We start from the raw sequence: 21,656 nt of genomic DNA on the forward strand, positions 1-21,656 counted from the left end.
CCCGTTTACTTTACCTCATCCTCACGCTTTAAATGAAAATCATAGAATTTCTTAGAATAGGAAAAATAACAGCAGTCACAACCTCACTTAACAGGTAATCTTTTTCTGAAACTTAGATGTCAGCTGAGGTCATGATGTTCTTTGGGTTGTAAATGAAATCAGCCCCAACGCTCTAACTCCTATCTTTTGGGAATCCCAGAGGTTGCACCAAGATTGCCAAGCAGGCTTCACCTATGCCCTCAGGAAATATCTAGTGTCTCAAACTTTAGATACCCTGTCAGCTCTGTCTTCTGCCACCTATCTCTTCTTGAATCCCCTGGGCTTCATGTGCTGTAACGTTTCTTCCTTTCCACCAGTATAAGCTGGATGAATGGCACAGCCCTTTCCTCTTGATTTCCCCAAACACCACACACAGGTCTGTGCATCTAGCGGACTAAATGTAGATCTGGATGCTCCAGCAGAGACAGTTCACACAGGAGCTGTGCTAACAACTTAAACCTGAATTTTAGATGCCATGCTTTTTTACTAGCTACTTTTCTTAACATATTACAGCCTCATAGCATACTGTTTGACCCCACTCTGTCCCTCAAGTCCACTTCCAGCTCAGCCTTGGGGTCTCCTCTTCTGGGTTTTCTCCATCCATTCCTTAGTTCTTCCCTTTATTATGCAGAGCCCTTAACTCATCCTCAACTTTGAGCCACTACTTTTCTAAGGTGCAGTAGGCTTGCAAGCTACTGTTTGCCCCTCGTTCTTCAAAGTGACTTCCATAGACCACCCTCCATGGAATCATGGCTTTAACGGTTCCTAAGAACTGATGAAAGCCTTACTATTTCAGCCTTTTTTGTTGTTGTTAATCCCTCCCTCACCCAGCTTTTTAAGAGGAAGAGAGCATAGAAAAAGTTTACTTTCTCTCAAATATAAATGACATCATGCTCTTTAAGAGGCAAGAATAGCTTGATCATTTCTGGTTTAATAACTTAAACTGTTTTCTTCCTAATACAAATCCTTAAACCCAACTTTTCTTATATTAGGTTTTTGTTTTTGTTTTTGTTTTTTTGGTTTTGTTTGTTTTGTTTTGTTTTGTTTTTAGTGTGAAAAATGACTGAATTCTTATTAGGCTTTGTTTCCTCGTCTGCAAAATTGAAAGATTGGATTAGGTTATTTCCAAGGCTCCTTATTTAAAATTATATAATTCATTGAGTATAATTACTTACATATTTTTTTTCTCTAGCAGTTATATGCATGGCTAACACTTATCAGTTAATAAAAAAAAAACTGTCATGGCTTTTCTTATTTTGAAGTGAACTGATGAATCAAAATTCTAAATCAATTTTTTTTTCATTCTCCCTTCCCCAACTTTTCAGTCTCTAAAAAAATGTAGGTTTCGGGATCACAGACTCTTAGTTTGAGACCTATAGACATCACTCATAGAGGTTCATTTGAGAAACATTATCTGATATTTGTGCCCTACCTTTTTTTTTTAAGGCTAATGGTAATGACAGTGACCTCATGGATAGCTAAGAGAAATAAAGTGATTACATATGTGAAAAGAATTTATAAATTGTAAGGTACCATCAAACATGAATTATTTTGGGAGAGGGAAGAAGGAAAAACTGAGAAAGAAGAGGTTCTGTGACATGATTTGCATATTTTAGCAATGGGAGAAACCTGATTCCATTTGCTACAAAACAGATCATTGGTGCAGTTCTTTCTTCCTGTCTTAAACATTGGCAGTGTACCAACTGGCAGGTGTGGGTTAGTTTAATTAATATACCACACCACACAAAACTACCTACTTAAATAAATGCATTGGTTTTAATTGATGTGAAGGTATCTGGAGAAAAATCACAGATATACTAATTTCTTTTCACTTTTTGAAAGTTAACCCTATCAACATGATCCAGAATTACCACAAGGTGTTGTATTTCATGCATATTCTCGTTAGATTCCACAACTGTTGAATTTCATGAAATTTTAAACTGAAAGAAACTGAGTTTCAAAGACAGTTGCTGGAGAAAGCAATTAAATTTTAGTCTTGCCTCCACGCAAGACAATGTTTCTCAACCCCTAAGTGTTTCCTGTTGGAAGCTCAAAGTGATGATGGTGAATTTCCTTTTCTATCTGTAAGTCTCTAAATGACTTTGTCCCATGCTTGAGGAGCCATTCACTGTTGGACTCTTCCAACAGCCTAGCCTAATGGAGCTCTCTCCCAATTGCTTCAAGTTATCACTATTCTTGTGACCAACCCTGTTGCCTCCTCTCTACTCTCTGCTGAAACCACATGCTCCTTTTCTTGACTAATCTTCCTCCGGGACTCAGGCATTTACTTTGTCATACATAGTCACGCTGTTTAATTAATCTTCTTTCTTTTCTAATCTGAACGTCTTAACTTTCTCTTTGGTGGTTTTTCTTTCACTCATGTGTTCTAGTCTTTTTAGTTAAACAAAATTTAAAAACACAAAATTAGAGACTGCTATATATTTTTCCTTGGCCTTTCTTCATCTCGCAGTGAGAGTTGATAGTTCCTTCAACGTCTCTCTTCCCTTCTTCACTATTCCTAGGCTGTATTCTGCCCTGGGTCAATTAGCATCGCTTCCAAAGAAGCAAAGCGTAAGACAAAATCAGAGGTACAAAAGATTTATTGGGTGAGAATGTCTGTGATGGACAAAGGGTGAAAGAAGCAAGAGTAGGTAGGATTAGCCTTCAGACTGTGACACAAACCTGTCACTTCCAAAAGAGAAAAGAAAGGAAGGAAGGAAGATCTATTAAAAAAGCCTGGGACTGCCGTGCCACTTGAGAAAATCTCAGCCATACCAAAGGGGCACCCCAGAGTAGAGAATGTGCACTAGAGGAGCCCTGAGTTAGGCAGGACTGGCCCAGGTTCATACCTTCATTGTGCTAATAGCTGCTTTTCTCCAAGGGAGATCAGACACCACACTTCTAGTGCCTGTTAACAGGTACCAGTAACTTTGGTAAAGTCACTTTCTCAAAGCTTAAAAATGACTATCAGCCCTTTTCCCCCTATATTTGTAACTTTTGATGAGCTACTTCTTATAGACTGGTAAAAATTGTGATTTGTAGAAGCCTGCCTCACCACAAACTCATAAATAGTCAGTAAAGGTATTGCAACCAGGTGTCCATAGTACCTTGGACTATGTGGCTACGGTCATTTGTAAGTATATGCTGTTTTCACCTGCAGGTTTACAAAAGCTCTTTAGTGTTAATAACTCCAGAAATTGCCATTCAGTATTACTTTTTAAACATGCAGAAGATATTTTACAATTTGGGAACCTTAATACCGATATTTTACTTAGTGCTAATATTGTTTTTGACTCCTTAATATGTGACAAACATTTTTCTGGGTGTTTGATACATACAAATTCTTTTTCATCTGTATCATCACCTTTTGAGATAGATTCTAATAATTCCAACATTTAACACAGGGTGACAATGAGGTACAGAGAGGTTAGCTAAATCCTCCCAGGCCACATGGTTAGAAGGTGGCTAAACCAGGATTCAATCCCAGGCTATTAGAGCCCATATAACAACTCTATTTCCTATACCAAGAATATTCAGAAATATAAATATCTATAAATATGATATTATAGATATAGATTATATTAGATATAGATATAGATTATATCTATATTATAGATATAGATATCTATAAATATCTATAAATATGTATGTAATATCTATAAAACTGTTAATTGCAAAATGTTGGCCCAGTATCTACTTTAAAGCATATGTATCATGCAGCAATTGTTTTTTTTTTTTTTTCTGCCTTTCAGGTCCCTGCATTCCTAACCCATGCCATAATGGAGGAACCTGCGAAATCAGTGAGGCTTACCGAGGGGACACGTTCATAGGTTATGTTTGTAAATGTCCTCGAGGATTTAATGGGATTCACTGTCAGCACAGTAAGTCATCCCCAGTCATTGTACTTTTATTATTATTGATTGCAAAGTATGCAAGTCATTACCATTCTTATTGGTAGTAGACTGATAGAAGCTTCCAGCAACAGAGAACCCTGAGAGTTGAATAATGCCACCTCTCTCCCACTGAATATACCACATCTCCTGCTGAGGACTCCTGGACTATGTCTCAATCCTCCCAGTGGTATATGGGGCTAATAGCTTCATGGTGTCAGCCTTTTTCAATATTGTCCAGCCATACTTGCAAAGTGTTGCCTTTTATTTTAAACTATCTGCCTCTTTCTTTCACACTTGTCCTGAAGCTATATTCTTCATGCTTCCCAGATATTATTCTGTTGATTAGCTTCAGAGATACACTCATAAAAGAAAACTGCCCACCCAGCCCTCTCAGCAATCCAGTTTCCTCCTGCTTCCAATGATGGCATTTTTAGCACAAAAATCTTTGAAAGTTCAATAAATGTATTATCTGCACTTCTCTCTTTTATCCCCGTTCTTATTTATCCTGGGAAGTTAAACAAGATAAGACTGCTCGTGATGCTGTCTTCTTAGAAGTGTGGCTCAACAGAAATTCCAAGTGAGTGGTTGGGGGTCCTTATCTGTGGTAGGGGTGCAGCAAGCAGGGAAGCCACAGTGGATGGGATGCTGTCAGGGCAGGATCTTATGGAGGATGTCCCATGTGAGCTGAGTCTTGGAAGAGGGAGAGGATTTTGATCAGAGGGAGGGGAATGCAGGAATGGTACCTGGTAGTAAGAGTGGGGAATGAATACATGAGCCCTAATTGTTGGAGTGATGGTTAAGACCATGGTGTTAGGAATGAGTAAGGCAAAGCTGGGTATGTCATCTAGAGCCAGATTTCCAACCACCAGCAAACAACATAGAATGCCTCCGGGCTCTGCGACTGTGGGGGAAGAATGTACTTTTCTGGAGACTTGCCGTGACTGGGAATTTATAGTATAAGTTCTGTGCAAGACGGTTATAGTACGGTAGCATTTGTGCTCTTTACAACAGGCACCTAAACTGCCTATAATTATCTCTCAGAGCTCAGATCACCCACAAGGAACTGAGAGGCTACTGATTTTTCTCAGACTGGGTCCAGAATTGCCAAGGCTGATTCTTCCTTATTATAGCATTATTGCTCAGCATTCACACATGAATACCTCAGAACATCCCCAGATAGACAGACATGGGAGCCCAAAGTCTTGGCTGCTTTGACATTCACTTAATCCCGTAAAGAGAACATTACTAATCTTCCTTGTTTACAAATATTTGTGATATGGTGTCAGCAGGGCCTAGAGGAAGACAGTCTGGTCACCCACTTGAGCACCTCAGTTGAGCCACTTACATCCAAACACACACTTACAGAGGAATCTTCCCTTGAAATGAGAACAGAATTTTCATAATGGGATGCTGTCAAATGTTCAGAGGCAGGAATTTCTCCCAAGGTCAGATCACCCTTACTTTTTCTTTTCTATGCTACAGGGCTCGAGGAGGGAGAGGGTAAGAGTATACAAGGATTCTTACTGTATTTAGAAGGCATATGTGGACCCTAATGTCACTTAAATATTTCATATTGATGAAGTCTCTAACCCTAACCTACTGCTGATATCAGTGTGAAGTTGTGGCTGGTCCTTAAACCAGAGGTCGAGAGAGTCTAAATATAAGCTCCAACTAATAATATCTATACAATGGCATAAAATTTTTTTCACATCTCTGGGTCATCTTGTTTTCTTCATATTGTGAAGAAAAATTTAGTTTCAATTACCTTTAATAGCTTGGAAGTTCCATTGAAGACATCTGGTCATCATTTGATAGTCCCAGTATAAGGGAGGTTGCCCTGGACAGGGTCCTGGAGAAGTGTCCACCTGCTTCTGACTCCCATACATGGTTAGCTATGAATTCTTTCAAGAGAACCATCAGGTTTTGAGAAATAAAGCAAACTATTCTCGCTTCCATTCTCCATGGTGGAACATCCAAGCCTTTTCTCTCCTACCTTACACTGTATTCAAATAAGCTCATTAATCCACATAATTTCTTTGAATTCCAGGGCTTATTTTGAAGCACAAAGAAATTATCTCCCTTATTGTACCTGGTTCCAAACAAGACTTTAAATCCATGTTAGGAATTGCACTGGCAAGCCTGTGCCTGAGATTTTCAATTCAGAATTGGGATTTTGTGGTCTCAACAAACTAGTCACTATTTTTTGGAGTGCATCATTATCAGAAACAACAGAGAATGGAGGGAAAAGGACTGGATTTGGATTCAGAGACCTGGATTTAGATCTGACCTTTGCAGTTATTGGTTAAGTGACCTTGAGCCAGTTGTTTGATCTTTCTGCGATTGAAGATATATAAATCAAGTAATTGAACTCGAAACAGATGGTCTTCGGTTCATGCAAGCTAGGAGAGTATTTTGACTAAATGGGTAGGTTGCTTACTGTACAAAGGTTATCAAGGCATTCTCTTCATAGATGAAATTGAAAAGGATTATATATTGGAAAAGTAGATTTAAAAGTTTTGGGTTCCCTGGGAGCTTTTTCAGGTAGGGGAAACAAACAAACAAACAAACAAACAAACAAAAAGCAGCAATTTAATCCCTTGTAAGAACTGCTGGGTATCTGGGTTTATTTTTCACAATGGCAATAGTTTCATGGCCCAGATGTGCTCTAGAGCCTTGCTGCTCAAAGTGTGGGGTCATGCATCAGAATTGCCTGGAAGCTTGTTAGAAATGTAGATTGTCAGGACCGCTTAACTAAGTCAGAAATCTGTTTTTTCAAAATGATCCCCAGTAGACACCTACATACACACTGAAGTTTGAGAAATTCTGCACAAGACTTTCAGTAGCTAAAAGTAATTGGCATTCAGTTATATAACACCACATTAGAGGCAAAAATACTTATTATTGTTTTTGCAAATCAAGACGATATTGAAAGTCAATGAAAATAAGAAATGTACCAATAAAATATGAACATTTCATTTGGAAAAAGGATTGAAAATTTCTTCAGATAGCCATAAAAGGGGAGCTTATTAATTTAGTTCAATATGGCAGAATGTGAATTAAATATCTTTTGGAATATAGCTAAAGAAATTTAAGTTTCATGATACAGGAATGATAAATACATAATTAATAGACTTACTTTAACAACTATTTTGTCAATATGTTACAAATTAGAAAAAAGTGTTTCCAGTGCCAGAATTAATATTATCTACATATGATTTTTTAATAAATGGATTTTAGATTTTAGAGCAGTTTCAGGTTTACAGAGAAATTGAGCAGTGAGTTCCCATTTATCCCTCTACCTGCCTGTATTGTTGCCCCTATTACTAGCATTCGCATTAATAGGGCATATTTCTCATAACTGATACAACAGTATTGATTATTTTGAACTGACATCCATAGTTTATATTAGGGTTCACTTTTTGTATTACACAGCCCTATGGATTTTGAAAAATACATAATATCATGTCTACCATAGCCTCGTAAATGGTTTCACTGACCTAAAAATCTTCTGTGCTCTGTCTAGTCATCCCTTCTTCTTTTGCCAAATCCCTGGCAAGCACTGATTTTTTTTTTTATCTTTGTCTCTATAGTTTTGCCTTTTCCAGAATGTCATGTAGTTGGAATCCTGCAGTGTATGTGTCTGGAATAATATAGTGTACAGCCTTTTCTGGCTAACTTCTTTCACTTAGCAATATATATGTAAGGTTCCTCCATGTCTTAATAGCTTTAAAAAAAAACACTGAATAGTATTCCATTTTATAGATGTATCACTGTTTGTTTATTCATTCACCTATTAAAGAACACCTTAGTTGTTTTCAACTTTCTGGCAGTTATAAATAGTGCTGCTGTAAACATTCATGTGCAGCTTTTTCTTTTGTCTTGTGTGACAGTCTTAAACTTACCAGAGTAAATACCTAAGAGTTCAATTGCTGTGTCATTTTGTAAGAGTGCATGTAAGAGTAAGAAACCTCAGGGCCACCTGGGTGGCTCAGTCAGTTAAGCCACCCTGTTAAGCCACCAGTTAAGCATGACTCTTGATTTCAACTTAGGCCATGATCTCATGGTTCATTAGATCAAGCCCTGTTTCAGGCTTTGTGCTGAGTGTGTGGAGCCTGCTCAAGATTCCTCCCCCGCCACCGCCCCTCTCCTGCATGCATGCATGCTCCCACTCTCTCTGCCCCTCCCCTGTTTGCATGCACACCCTCTCCCTCTCTGTGTCAAAATAAATAAACACTTTTAAAAAAAGTAAGAAACTTCCAACCGCCTTCCACAGTGGTTGTACCATTTTGCACACTTACCTGTGATGGATGAGAGTTCCAATGTTCTGTAACCCCACCAGCATTTGTTACTTCAGTGTTTTGGATTTTAGCCATTATGTGTGAATTTTTTTATCATGACAGTAGCAGAGGTTATAATTTTATAAGACTAATAATAATTAGTATTTTTATATAGAATTACCAAATTATACATGCTCTTAAAATTCCATAGAATAATGTGAAATACACACATGTACATATATGTATACATATGTATATACATGCTTGTGTATGTGTGTATACATTATAAAATGTAAATTATAGGGTGAATTGAGTACCAAAATTGTCTAAAGGTTAGACTTTTGAAAGGAATTTTTAAGTACACAGTTTTCTTCTGGGAGCCTCATTTTGGGCTGACTAGAAGTAATCATATTTTATTTGTTGCCTAGTAACAAATCTAATGCCTTAGGGAAGGACGATTTCTTCATTCCCGGAACTCCTTACCACTGAAGGCATTCTGTGCATTGTTCCCTATGTGTGCACAGCTCCCAGCCTTCAATTCCTGTTAAGCATAAATTTTTGTGGTTCTTATTCTTTGAGGAAGGAGAGCTGATCTAGGTGTTCACCAAGCCCTGAAAGAAAAAGGACTCGTTTAAAGAAATAGCCCATATTATCAGATTAGCTGAAGACAATATGCTCTCTAGTCCCTTTTCCCACTGAAGAAGTTGGCCAGAAAAACACAGAATCTAAAACTTTCCTCCTTATGTGTTATGCTAACTATTGTAAACCAGTTTGGTCTTAATTTTGCACTATTGATTAATGGATTCATACATTCAACAAATATTTACTTATTTTTATTTTTTGACTCGTATCGGATATTTATTATGACTTTATGAATAGTATTAATTCTAACCTAACATTAGAAAACACTTACCAGTAATACTGACAATAAGGATTTCCATCTTTGAAACCAAGCGCTTATTTGTGTCACAAACCTTGGCATTGAATTCAGCAAGGAAATCAATGTGCTTTTTAAGATCTATGGGAAGGATTGCTTCAATGACTAAAAAATGAAAGCACTTGAATTCCATGTGATCAAGATTAAAAAGGAAGTTGTATTCTGGGCAAGAAAGATATAGATTCCAAGCTGATGCAGCATGGGCCTATGAGTCATTTTACTTTTGTAACTCAAATATTTCCCTTTTCTCAGAGTTAGCCAATGATATTTTCCATTTTGAGGATCATGTGTAATTGGCTTAATAACATATTTGGCAATTACATGTTATCTTTGTTATGTGGTGCTTAGTAAACATACAGACTCTGGTCCCATGTCTCTCCATTGCATCAAAATCTTTGGTCAGTACCCTCAACATAGTTAAAAGCATCCATATGGTTTGTGGGTGTACCAGGCTAAGGACAACTCAAAGAATGGCCTTTACTCTCCAGTTTACACTGGGGGAAGCCTGCCATTAGGGGAGACTTCTGGATTAGGCCAGGGTTTTTAATGCAGCTGTCTCTAGCCCAATTGATGAATGATCAATTAGCACTTAATGGTTCTGTGCTTCAAAATTCCTATCCGATAATTCAATTTAACAAACACTCAGAACTTCACACTGTGTTATGTGCTAGAAATAACATGTCTATAAAAACTGGAATTAATAATCCTTTGTCCTAACTGAGGGTTGATGGAGGGAGATGGGTGGAGGATGGGCTAAGTCAGCGATGGATATTAAGGATATTGTTGGGATGAGTGCTGGGTGTTATATGTAAGTGATGAATCACTAACTTCTACACCTGAAGCCAACTTTACCATCTATGTTAACTGACTAGAATTTAAATTAAAGCTTGAAGTAAAACATTACATACAAAAAAAGTAATAATCCTTTGTCCTGCTTCCCTAAACAGGATACTTGTTAGTGTTAGATGAGAGGTTTGAAAACATGCTTTACATATTTTAAAGGGTTAATTATCCCTGATGGTCTAATAATTTTAAATATAATGGGGATTCCCATTGATCTTAAATTTCTCCCTTTCTCTAAAAACATTTTAATTGTAATTTTTTTAAGGAAAAAAATGAGTGGGGGCAAAGGGGGAGCTCAATTCACAGCTTTATGCTTTTCTGTAAGAATTCTTGTCTTAACATCCTTGATTCTTGTAAGTAATTATTATTTTTAAAAATGACTCTTTCTACTTTTAGCTCAATGGCCTTTTTACTTTAACTTTCCACTGAAGCATCAGTTTGCCCTAATAAAGTATTTACTTGAAAACTGTGTGGAAACTTTACCTGGAGTTATTACTGACACCTGCAAGCCATGTAACTACACTAGCTAAATCAAGACCTCTAAAGAGACTTCCAAAATAGACTTGTCTCAAACTCCAAAAGATTTTCTGACTGTGGGTTGAAATTTCTAACTCTACTACTCACCAGTGACTTTACAGGTCAGTGTTGGGCGCCTTAACTGTGTAAGCCAAAGGTTCTCAAACTTACTGTACAGCTGGGACTACAGATAAATATTCAGATTTCTCTTGCTTATCTATAGATATTCCAATTTAATATATATGATTGTGGATCCAGGTCTGACTGTTAATAAGCACCCTACTGAAACTGATGCAAATTATTCTGGAACACTGATTCTCAACTGTGGCTGCACATTAGAATCACTTGAGGACCTATGAAAAATACTGATGCCTGGCTCCCACCCCAGAGACTATGATTTAATTGGTCTAGAATATGGCGTTAAGAGTTTTAAAATCTCCCCAGATGATTCTAACGTACAACTAAGGTTGGGAATCAGTGTTCTAGAACCATATTTGAGGAATTACTATACCTTTAAGAAACTAAGCAGAAAAATACTTAAAAAGAAGCCAAGCTTAGGGTACACAAACATAATCCCATACTAAATGTATAATCATGCAACCTTATTGAATTTTGTCATTTTCAACCATTTACAGCAAGAACTGATTGAAAGAATCAGTCCAGAGAAAGATATTGGCTTATTGTTTGTAAAATATGTTACCCACCCCCCCGCCCAGGGGCTCCTGGGTGGCTCAGTCGGTTAAGAGTTCGACTTCGGCTTAGGTCATGATCTCACAGTCCGTGAGTTCGAGCCCCGCATCAGGCTCTGTGCTGGCAGCTCGGAGCCTGGAGCCTGCTTCACATTCTGTGTCTCCCTCTCTCTCTGACCCTCCCCCCCGTTCATGCTCTGTCTCTGTCTCAAAAATAAATAAACATTTAAAAAAATTTTTTAAATATGTTATCCCTTAATCTATCAGAGTTCCAAGGCATTTTAATTTTCGTGTTTTCATCCTTTTCAGGAGCCTTACAAAGAGCACTGAGATACGTATAATGGATATTTATTCTATTCAAATATAGAAATAATTTGTGATTTTTGCAATGAGTTATTTGCATATTCACAAACTCAAAATATTTGAAAATTTCCACTTTTAATAACAGTTAAAGATCTTTTCCCATTGCTTATTAAAAGAAATTTGTCAAGAAAACAAATCTCGACGAAAAAGATGTTAAACAAATTTTGCTAGAAAATTATACACATGAAAGTGTTGTGTTTATACTAATAGGCCTGACCTTCTAGAACTGATTCATTCATGATTATATAAAGGATGTCCAGGAATATAGGTGGTACCACAAATAGAGTTTAAAATATGTTTTTTTGCATGTAACAGGTTTCTCACCTTGGGCTCTTAACATTGATTTCCACATTCCTGTCCTGTAAACTATCATTGTCCATCCCAGTGACCCATAAGGCCTCATTCTCCCCTGAAGCTTTACCCAATCCTGTCAAGAAGTAATTTATTTATTTACACATTTAATAAATATTTTGGGGGGAGCTTACTTACTATTTTGCCAGGTTGCCAACATGTGCTTAGGAAAGTATATAAGCTCCCTGACTCTGCTGCTTGGTCCCATCTTGAAAATACTGTTAACAAGTAGGCTACTTTGTCCTCTGCTGGTGGCCCTCCAGGCCCTTGAAACTGTACATAGTCTGAAGCTATATCAGCCATTTTAATGACATTGGGATACTCTGTGTTCCTTGGGGCTGGAAAGTCTTGTGACTTTTTTTCAGAGACTCACACATCCTTTTATACACACAGCTGCTCAGCCTAACAGCTCTTTCATTCAGGGTCAAACTAACACCTGAGGGGACACCATGGCCATACCTCTCTTATTCTCATCTCTACCATTTTTCCCAGAGAGACTTTTTGCAGACTCATTTGGCTTTAATCAGTTATAAAAGCAATAGCATCTGTGCACATTGGCTCCATAAGGCTCTGAAGCCTACTCATCCAACAGATATATGTTAACTCCTTGCTCTGTGCCAAGCACTGTTATGGACGCTAGAATACAGCACTGATCCAAAACAACCAAGTCGCTGGTATCATAGGACTTCCATTCTAATGGGGAAATGGGTAATAAAAACTATGATACATACATTTACCATATCGCCCAGCAATTGCCCTCTTGGGCATTTATCCCAGAGAAATGAAAACTTGAGTTCACATGAAAATATATAAGTGGTTGTTCTTAAGAGCTTTATGGATAATAGCTAAAAATAGAATCAGCCAAGATGTTCTTCAACAGGTGAATGGTTAAACCAACAGTGGTACATACATTACTCAGCAATAAAGGGGAAGCAACTGCGGACACATCCAATAACTTAGATAAATCTCCAGGAAATTAAGCTGAGTGAAAAAATGCCAGTCCCAAGAGAATACATACTAGATGATTCTAATTATATAACCTTTGTGAAATAGCAAGAATTTAGAAACAAAGGACACACTAGTAGTTTTCAAGTGTTAGAGAAGAAGGGAGGGGGATGGATGTGCTTATAAAAGGATATGAGGTATTTTCGTGGTTTTGGAACTCTTTAGTATGTTGACTGGGATGATAGATGCACAAACTTACATATGTGATAAACTGTATAGAATTACTTACATTTATACAAATGAGTAGAAGCAAAACTGGAGAAATAGGAATAAGACTGATGTAGTAATGTCAATATTTTAGTTGTGATTTTATATTATGGTTTTGCAAAATGTTAACCATTGAGAGGAACTGGGGAAAATGTACGTGGGATTTCTTTGTATTTTTTTCTTTTTCTTTTTTTTTTTTTGTTTACAAATGGATGTGAATTTACAATTATGTCAACAAATATTTCAATTAAAATGATTAATGTAGCACTATATAATATCAAGTATTGATGCATATTATAAGGATAAAGACAAAGAGCAGAGGTGTTTGAGTGCTGTTTTAAAGCATGGCCAAGGAAGTTTTCTCCCAGCAGCTAACTTTTCTGTGGAGGCTGTAAATGAAGTTAGGGGGCTAGGCAAGTTAACAGAGAATAGTAAATGCTAGAGTCTTAAGAAGGGTATATACCTGGAGTATGGTGAATAATGAGGAGACGGTTGGAAAAGAGGCCTGAGAGGTAGTCAAGGGTCAGATTATGTAGGGCCTGATAAGCCAGAGGAAGGACTTTTTACTTTATTTATAATTGTGAAAGAGCATCTTTGGAGGGTGAAGAGCAATAAAAAGTATGCTCACTAACTTCTGTTTGGAGAGTACCTCTGGCTGTTGATGAACAGGCTGTGTTGGAGGCAAGAGTGGAACAGCTGAGACCAGCTGGGAGATGATGGTGGCTTGGACTGAGGTGGTAATGAGGACATGGGAAGAACTAAACAGTGTTCAGATTTGGAAACTGGTTTGAAGTGGATTCCACTAGGATCATAAATATTTGTTTTTTGCTAGTGAATTTCAGTAACGTTATAACTTTTTTCACTTAAATTTTGCCATAGACTGGGGCTGTATGATACACCGTTACATTTTCCAGTATGCAATATTATTGACATTTGTTTCTAGCTTTTAACAGCATCATTAGCATAGAATCTAAACTTTTAAAGATGAAAAAAGGTGTGTAGTACAAACACACGTATAATCACTGCCTTTAGTATACATGATGTTACTTAATAAATTTTCAAATTTTGGTATTCTTAAAGGACTCATAAGATTGGTTGTCTTTACATGTATTTATCTTTCACATTAGCTAAGTCATAATGGTCGGATTCAGTATATTTTATTTTATTTATTTATTTATTTATTTATTTATTTTTATTTTATTTTTTAATATATGAAATTTACTGTCAAATTGGTTTCCATACAACACCCAGTGCTCATCCCAAAAGGTGCCCTCCTCAATACCCATCACCCACCCTGCCCTCCCTCCCACCCCCCATCAACCCTCAGTTTGTTCTCAGTTTTTAACAGTCTCTTATGCTTTGGCTCTCTCCCACTCTAACCTCTTTTTTTTTTTTTCCTTCCCCTCCCCCATGGGTTTCTGTTAAGTTTCTCAGGATCCACATAAGAGTGAAACCATATGGTATCTGTCTTTCTCTGTATGGCTTATTTCACTTAGCATCACACTCTCCAGTTCCATCCACGTTGCTACAAAAGGCCATATTTCATTTTTTCTCATTGCCACGTAGTATTCCATTGTGTATATAAACCACAATTTCTTTATCCATTCATCAATTGATGGACATTTAGGCTCTTTCCATAATTTGGCTATTGTTGAGAGTGCTGCTATAAACATTGGGGTACAAGTGCCCCTATGCATCAGTACTCCTGTATCCCTTGGATAAATTCCTAGCAGGGCTATTGCTGGGTCATAGGGTAGGTCTATTTTTAATTTTCTGAGGAACCTCCACACTGCTTTCCAGAGCGGCTGCACCAATTTGCATTCCCACCAACAGTGCAAGAGGGTTCCCGTTTCTCCACATCCTCTCCAGCATCTATAGTCTCCTGATTTCTTCATTTTGGCCACTCTGACTGGCGTGAGGTGGTATCTGAGTGTGGTTTTGATTTGTATTTCCCTGATAAGGAGCGACGTTGAACATCTTTTCATGTGCCTGTTGGCCATCGGATGTCTTCTTTAGAGAAGTGTCTATTCATGTTTTCTGCCCATTTCTTCACTGGGTTATTTGTTTTTCGGGTGTGGAGTTTGATGAGCTCTTTATAGATTTTGGATACTAGCCCTTTGTCCGATGTGTCATTTGCAAATATCTTTTCCCATTCTGTTGGTTGCCTTTTAGTTTTGTTGGTTGTTTCCTTTGCTGTGTAGAAGCTTTTTATCTTCATAAGGTCCCAGTAATTCACTTTTGCTTTTAATCCCCTTGCCTTTTGGGGATGTGCCGAGTAAGAGATTGCTACGGCTGAGGTCAGAGAGGTCTTTTCCTGCTTTCTCCTCTAAGGTTTTGATGGTTTCCTGTCTCACATTCAGGTCCTTTATCCATTTTGAGTTTATTTTTGTGAATGGTGTGAGAAAGTGGTCTAGTTTCAACCTTCTGCATGTTGCTGTCCAGTTCTCCCAGCACCATTTGTTAAAGAGACTGTCTTTTTTCTGTTGGATGTTCTTTCCTGCTTTGTCAAAGATGAGTTGGCCATACGTTTGTGGGTCTAGTTCTGGGGTTTCTATTCTATTCCATTGGTCTATGTGTCTGTTTTTATGCCAATACCATGCTGTCTTGATGATGACAGCTTTGTAGTAGAGGCTAAAGTCTGGGATTGTGATGCCTCCTGCTTTGATCTTCTTCTTCAAAATTACTTTGGCTATTCGGGGCCTTTTGTGGTTCCATATGAATTTTAGGATTGCTTGTTCTAGTTTCGAGAAGAATGCTGGTGCAATTTTGATTGGGATTGCATTGAATGTGTAGATAGCTTTGGGTAGTATTGACATTTTGACAATATTTATTCTTCCAATCCATGAGCAGGGAATGTCTTTCCATTTCTTTATATCTTCTTCAATTACCTGCATAAGCATTCTATAGTTTTCAGCATACAGATCTTTTACATCTTTGGTTAGATTTATTCCTAGGTATTTTATGCTTCTTGGTGCAATTGTGAATGGGATCAGTTTCTTTATTTGCCTTTCTGTTGCTTCATTGTTAGTGTATAAGAATGCAACTGATTTCTGTACATTGATTTTGTATCGGATTCAGTATATTTTAAAGAAAACATAATAGCAGTGATATGTAAATCATCACTAATATAATTACATACTAAAATATAATACTGATTCTGAAAAAGAGGACATCATTGGTAAATCTGGAAATCACAGTTGCATTGAGTGGATATTTACTAACATCAGCCTTTAAAATGTATCTTGATTGATTTTGCTCTCACAGTTCCCAGTTGATTTTGCAATCATGCCATAGCCTATAAGCTTAGAAAAATTTAAGGCAATATATGCCTTGGAAATAAATTATCCTTGGATATTCAGGAAGTTGTAATCATTTTATAAGATAACATCTTAAACGAGAATATTTCTAAATGTAACTTCTTCCCCTCAACCATGTATAAAAAAGGGTCCTTTTAGTGATAAGTAAATGATTTGCTTGTGACTCTTTCCAAATAAAATGAGTATAGTTTATTTATTGATTTATTTTTAAATGTTTATTTATTTATTTTGAGAGAAAAAGAGAGAGCAAGTGTGAGCAGGGGAGGGGCAGAGAGAGAATCCCAAGCCGGCTCCGTGCTGTCTGCACAGAGCCTGATGTGGGGCTCCATCTCATGACTGGATCATGACCTGGGATCTCACAACTATGAGATCATGATCTGAGCCAAAATCAAGAGTTCGGTGCTTAACTGACTAATCCACCCAGGTACCTACCCCTGAGTATAGTTTATTGAAAGAAGGATGGCATGAAGCAGGTTGAGAATTCACTGTAGAGGAGACCCAAGCTTTGATTTCTTATATGCTGTTAACAAGTCATATCAACTTGAACCAATGATTATGCTGAGCCTTGGCTTCCTCATGCATAAAATGGAAATAACTGGGCCCTTAGCCTTCTTTTAGGTCCAGATTGATGATATCTAGGCAATTTAAAGTATACAATGTTACATACAATTAGAAGTTCTATACCTTCATAAACATGACTGGTTTTCAAAATACTTTTTCCTTAATTATGGTAAAAGAAATTGGGACTAAAATAAAACTAAAGTAAATACTGATTTTTATCTGAGCTAAATTTGCAGCAGAGAGGATGGGAACAATAGATGTCTCGATTTAAAAAGTAGTCTTGGGCGTCTGCATGGCTCAGTCAGTTAAGCATCTGACTTTGGCTCAGGTCATGGTCTCACGGTTTGTGGGTTTGAGCTCCGTGACAAGCTCTGTGCTGACAGCTCAGAGCCTGGACCCTGCTTTGGATTCTGTGTCTCCCTCTCTCTCTGCCCCTCCCCCACTCACACTCTGTCTCTGAAAAATAAACGTTCAAAAAATTTAAATAAATAAATAAATAAATAAATAAAGCAAAGTCTTGTAATCAAGAGTGTGTATATCTTCTTAATAGCTGGGGTGAGAGAGAGGTAAACAAGGAAGCGGGTGGAGGGAAGGAGGGAGAATGGGTGAGAGAAAGAGAGAGAGAGAGACAGGGAGAGAGAGAGAATGAAAACATGTCGTGCTATTTTTCCAATTGTTTGGTTTTCAGTGAAACTCCTTAGAAGATTTGTCTGTACTCAGTGTCTCCTGTATGCTCTGTGATTACTTAAAGACCATAATATCCAGATTCTTATCACTTCCTACACTCCCACTTTTTTCTCTACGGCACTATGATCCATTATTACGTACTCAAATGATTGTGCTATCTCTACATTTGTCTCTAGTGTATTTCTAAAACAACAGCCAAAGTGATCCTCTTAAAACACAACTCATATTAGGGCATTTCTGGGTACAACACCACCCTCACACACACACACACACACACACACACACACACACACGCGCACGTTTCCTACTTCACTTGGAGTAGAATCCAAACTCATATAGCAACCAAGAGACCAACGTGTTCTGTTCCTGCCATCTTGGATCTTCCCAACCATGTTCCATCATGCTGATTCCACTTGGGTCACACCATTTTCCTTGCTCTCTGCAAACATGCCAAAGCTGCTTCCAGTGTGGGGACTTTTCATTTGTGTTCACGTAAGCCTCTCCTTCCTAGATAACCATGAGGCTTGCTCCCTTTCTTATCAGATCTTTGCACAAGTGATATTCTCAGAGTGTTCTTCTCCAACCAGCTTGAATAAAATGTGGTATTGTAAAACCTTCCTTCACCTTCTCTCTAATCCCCATTCATCATATTATCATTTATTTTTTAGAACTCCACACCACCTGACATGTTATGTATTTATTTTTTATTATTTTTCTCTCCTCTGGAAAGTAAGCTTCCTAAGAGTGAAGACTTGATTCGTTTACTTGTTCCTCTTTTTCAATGCCTGAAAAGCTCATAGTAGGTGCTCAATAAATATTTGTTAAATAAATAAGTGAATAACTGCAACTTTAATCTGTTAACCAATCTCCCGTTAATGTATCGTCTGCTAATATCTGTCTTCCATAATGTTGGGCTTTGTGAAGGTAAAAAACAAATAAACAAGCTCTGCAAAACAGTGTATGCCTCCAATAGCTTATGAAGTTACTGTGGATAAATACACTCCTTCATCTAATGAAAGTCCTGTGACCAAATAAGTTTGGGAACACTGTACCTTTTTTTTTCCTCCTTTTGGAGATGGTCAGTGTTCATTAACTTCTTGAAAGCTCTGGTGAGCCCTGGAGTATATAAAAAATGATAGATAAATAATTGTTACATGATTTTAAAAGCTTGTTTAAATTTGCTCAACTCGATTACCTGGAAAACATGGGAGTGGGAGAGCAGGAATAGCATTGAAAGCTCAGATGGAAACTTCCAACTTTAGGCAAAAGAGAGAGGATGGATGAAAACTTTAGGCAAAAGAGAGAGGTAGAGATGTGAGAAGGTGTGGGGCTCAAGTGAACGGTAAATATGGAAGTGGCAGCTGGGGTGAGGTTGAAAATTAATTCAGGGTTCCTTTTCATCTGTTCATATGCTCATTTTAATGCATCAGCACAAAAGGAGGAAAGTCGACCCACACATACTTGTCTATAAGCATTGATTCAGCACCTAAAATTCTCCCCAGAAATAGTGAGTAGTTTAACGTTGCCTTGCTCCGGTGACTTCCCTTGTCTGAGAGATGGAGGGATGAGCAGTGCTTCCCATCAAGATTATTGAGAGAGCCATTTGCCACTTTTGTTTCTAGACTCTGTGCCATTATTTGTGGTTTGCAGTCAGCCCACTCTTTGCCTTTGAGTCACTTTTGTTCATATACATTCTTACCAGCTCAGTCCATTATCTGCTGCCTTCTCCCAGTTGTGTATGCTTTAATGCTGCGTCTCTTCAGACTGAACAGAGGTCCTTGGTGAGCTACATTCTCACAGCCTAGGCAATGAATCCTTCAAGAGTAATATGGTAAGACAGGAGCCGGCAGCACTCATGAGAGTGCTTCTGGGAGAAATGGGTCCTGAGAACCTGTAGTCACACATAAAAGGTAAGCACAGTAGATGGTGGTTATGCCACACATCAGACAACTCTGAATATGCTCTTTCCAGACTGGTGCCAATTGTATAGCTGCTTTCTTTATAGAACTCAACATCATCTGGTAGGTAAAGGTATGAGAATAGTTAACTGCGAAGATCTTACATTTGCCTTTCCACGTGCATATTAGATTATAAAAGCCTTGAGGGCAAGAGTCTAGCTGTATGTCTTCTTTGCTAGCCTTTGCACAATAAGAGACACAGAGACACATTTAGGGCCAACAGCTCCATAAGTTGAACCTTATCATTTGCCAAAACCTGGCCCTGAACTAACTTCCCTACTTTTTTTTTCCCATATTCCCTTTTAATACCACATCGCCCACTTAGCCACTTGTTCTTTTTCCTTTGTGTCCCTTGATTGCTCATTGTGCTGCTTTTGCCAATGTGCTTTCCCTGACAGGGAGAACTTTCCCTTACGGCTCGTCTATAAGACCAGGTGCACATCCTCCAGGAACCCCTTCACGATTTCCACTCCTGTAAGCAAGAAAGCCACGCTACTTTCTACCTTGATTGACAGTTATTTCTCCATTTGGTCTACCTTCTTTTGTATTTATTTGTGTATTTCTCATCACTCTGGGTAGCTTAAAGACAATGTCCACCTGAGTCATCACGGATTCCTGATCATAACCTAGAATCGTGCCTTGCAGATCGCAGATATTCAAAATACAGTTGATAAATGAATGACTAGTAAGAGCTCAGCAAACACTTGCTTATTGTTTGACTACCAAAATAGAAACCTAGAGAAAACCATGGGGAATTGCAACAGAGACGATTGCAATCATTCTGTCTCTTGAACTAGACCTGTTGGGGTTATTTGACCTTATTTGGAAGAGTTATGTGCTTATTTTACATACCAATTTATCCCTTAAATCTAGTAGGTTTACAATAAATATTTGTTGAATGAATGACAAGATGCCTAATATCAGGGTATTATTTATACATTTTATATAATCTCGGGGAAGTACATATTTCTTTTTTCTGAGGTACAGTTTTGCTCGGTGTTATCAGGTACTGAGAACTATAGAAGCTATTTTGCTTATCTGACATAGACAAACTTAATGTTCAAATCCAGTAAGTATTCCATCCTAGGATCATGTTATTCCCACTCTACTATATGCTTTTAGATATCTCTTTTTATTTTTAACTTCCTTAATGTGTAGAGATTTTACTGCAAGCTGTTTCAACTGCTTTTGGGGGAAAATCAGAGTATATATTAAAAATAAATAATATTCCAAATTCTTCTCAATTGCCTCTGCATATACAATGAGAACAACAAACATAGTACAACATGTCCAACGGTAAAGATAAATCCCTTAAGGCCAGCTTCAGGGTCCAAATCATCCTTTTGTGGAGGTTGGGAAATTACTCCAAATTTCTATGGAGCTATATAAATGACTCATCATATTTGAATAGAGTAGCCCATGGAGTCCACTTAGAAGTTGATAAGATACCATTTTAGTGACAATACTATGCTAGCATTTTTCAGAATTGTTTTTTGTGTCTTCACTTAGGATAAAATTCATTGTATATTTGCAAATCTTTACACATGGATTTTAATTTTAGTTGTGGTTTCTTTTCCTGTTGTTGCTGTTGGGTTTCATGTGTTTTTTTCTTGTTTTTGTTTTTGTTTTTTGCTGAAATTTTCCATGTGCCTTTTTCTCTCTGTAAAAGATGACAATGTCCATGTTAATGCATTACTGCCAACATTACCATAATTATATAGCTGGGTTGACTCAGGATGACTATTATCTCTGGTTAATCTTTTAAGTCTGGACTTAAAAGTTTCTGGACTATCAATTGCCTTTTTATATATATATTTTAAATATTTTTAACATTTATTTATTTTTTTGAGACAGAGAGAGACAGAGCATGAATGGGGGAGGGTCAGAGAGAGGGAGACACAGAATCCGAAACAGGTTCCAGGCTCTGAGCTGTCAGCACAGAGCCCAACGCGGGGCTCAAACTCACGGACCGCGAGATCATGACCTGAGCCGAAGTCGGACGCCCAACCGACT

At 37.7% G+C, this 21,656-nt stretch overlaps 1 protein-coding gene across 2 annotated transcripts in view; it reads left to right on the forward strand.

The window, feature by feature from the left end:
- Positions 1-21,656, forward strand: part of EDIL3 (EGF like repeats and discoidin domains 3) — a 426,671-nt gene that overhangs the window by 189,857 nt on the left and 215,158 nt on the right. For both annotated transcript variants that reach the window (XM_058727809.1, XM_058727800.1), the window contains one exon: positions 3,792-3,920. In XM_058727809.1, the coding sequence (XP_058583792.1) occupies positions 3,792-3,920 (129 nt within the window). The remainder of the gene's footprint in view (positions 1-3,791; positions 3,921-21,656) is intronic.

The sequence above is a fragment of the Neofelis nebulosa genome, chromosome 1 (assembly GCF_028018385.1).
Source record: "Neofelis nebulosa isolate mNeoNeb1 chromosome 1, mNeoNeb1.pri, whole genome shotgun sequence".
Lineage (NCBI taxonomy): Eukaryota > Metazoa > Chordata > Mammalia > Carnivora > Felidae > Neofelis > Neofelis nebulosa.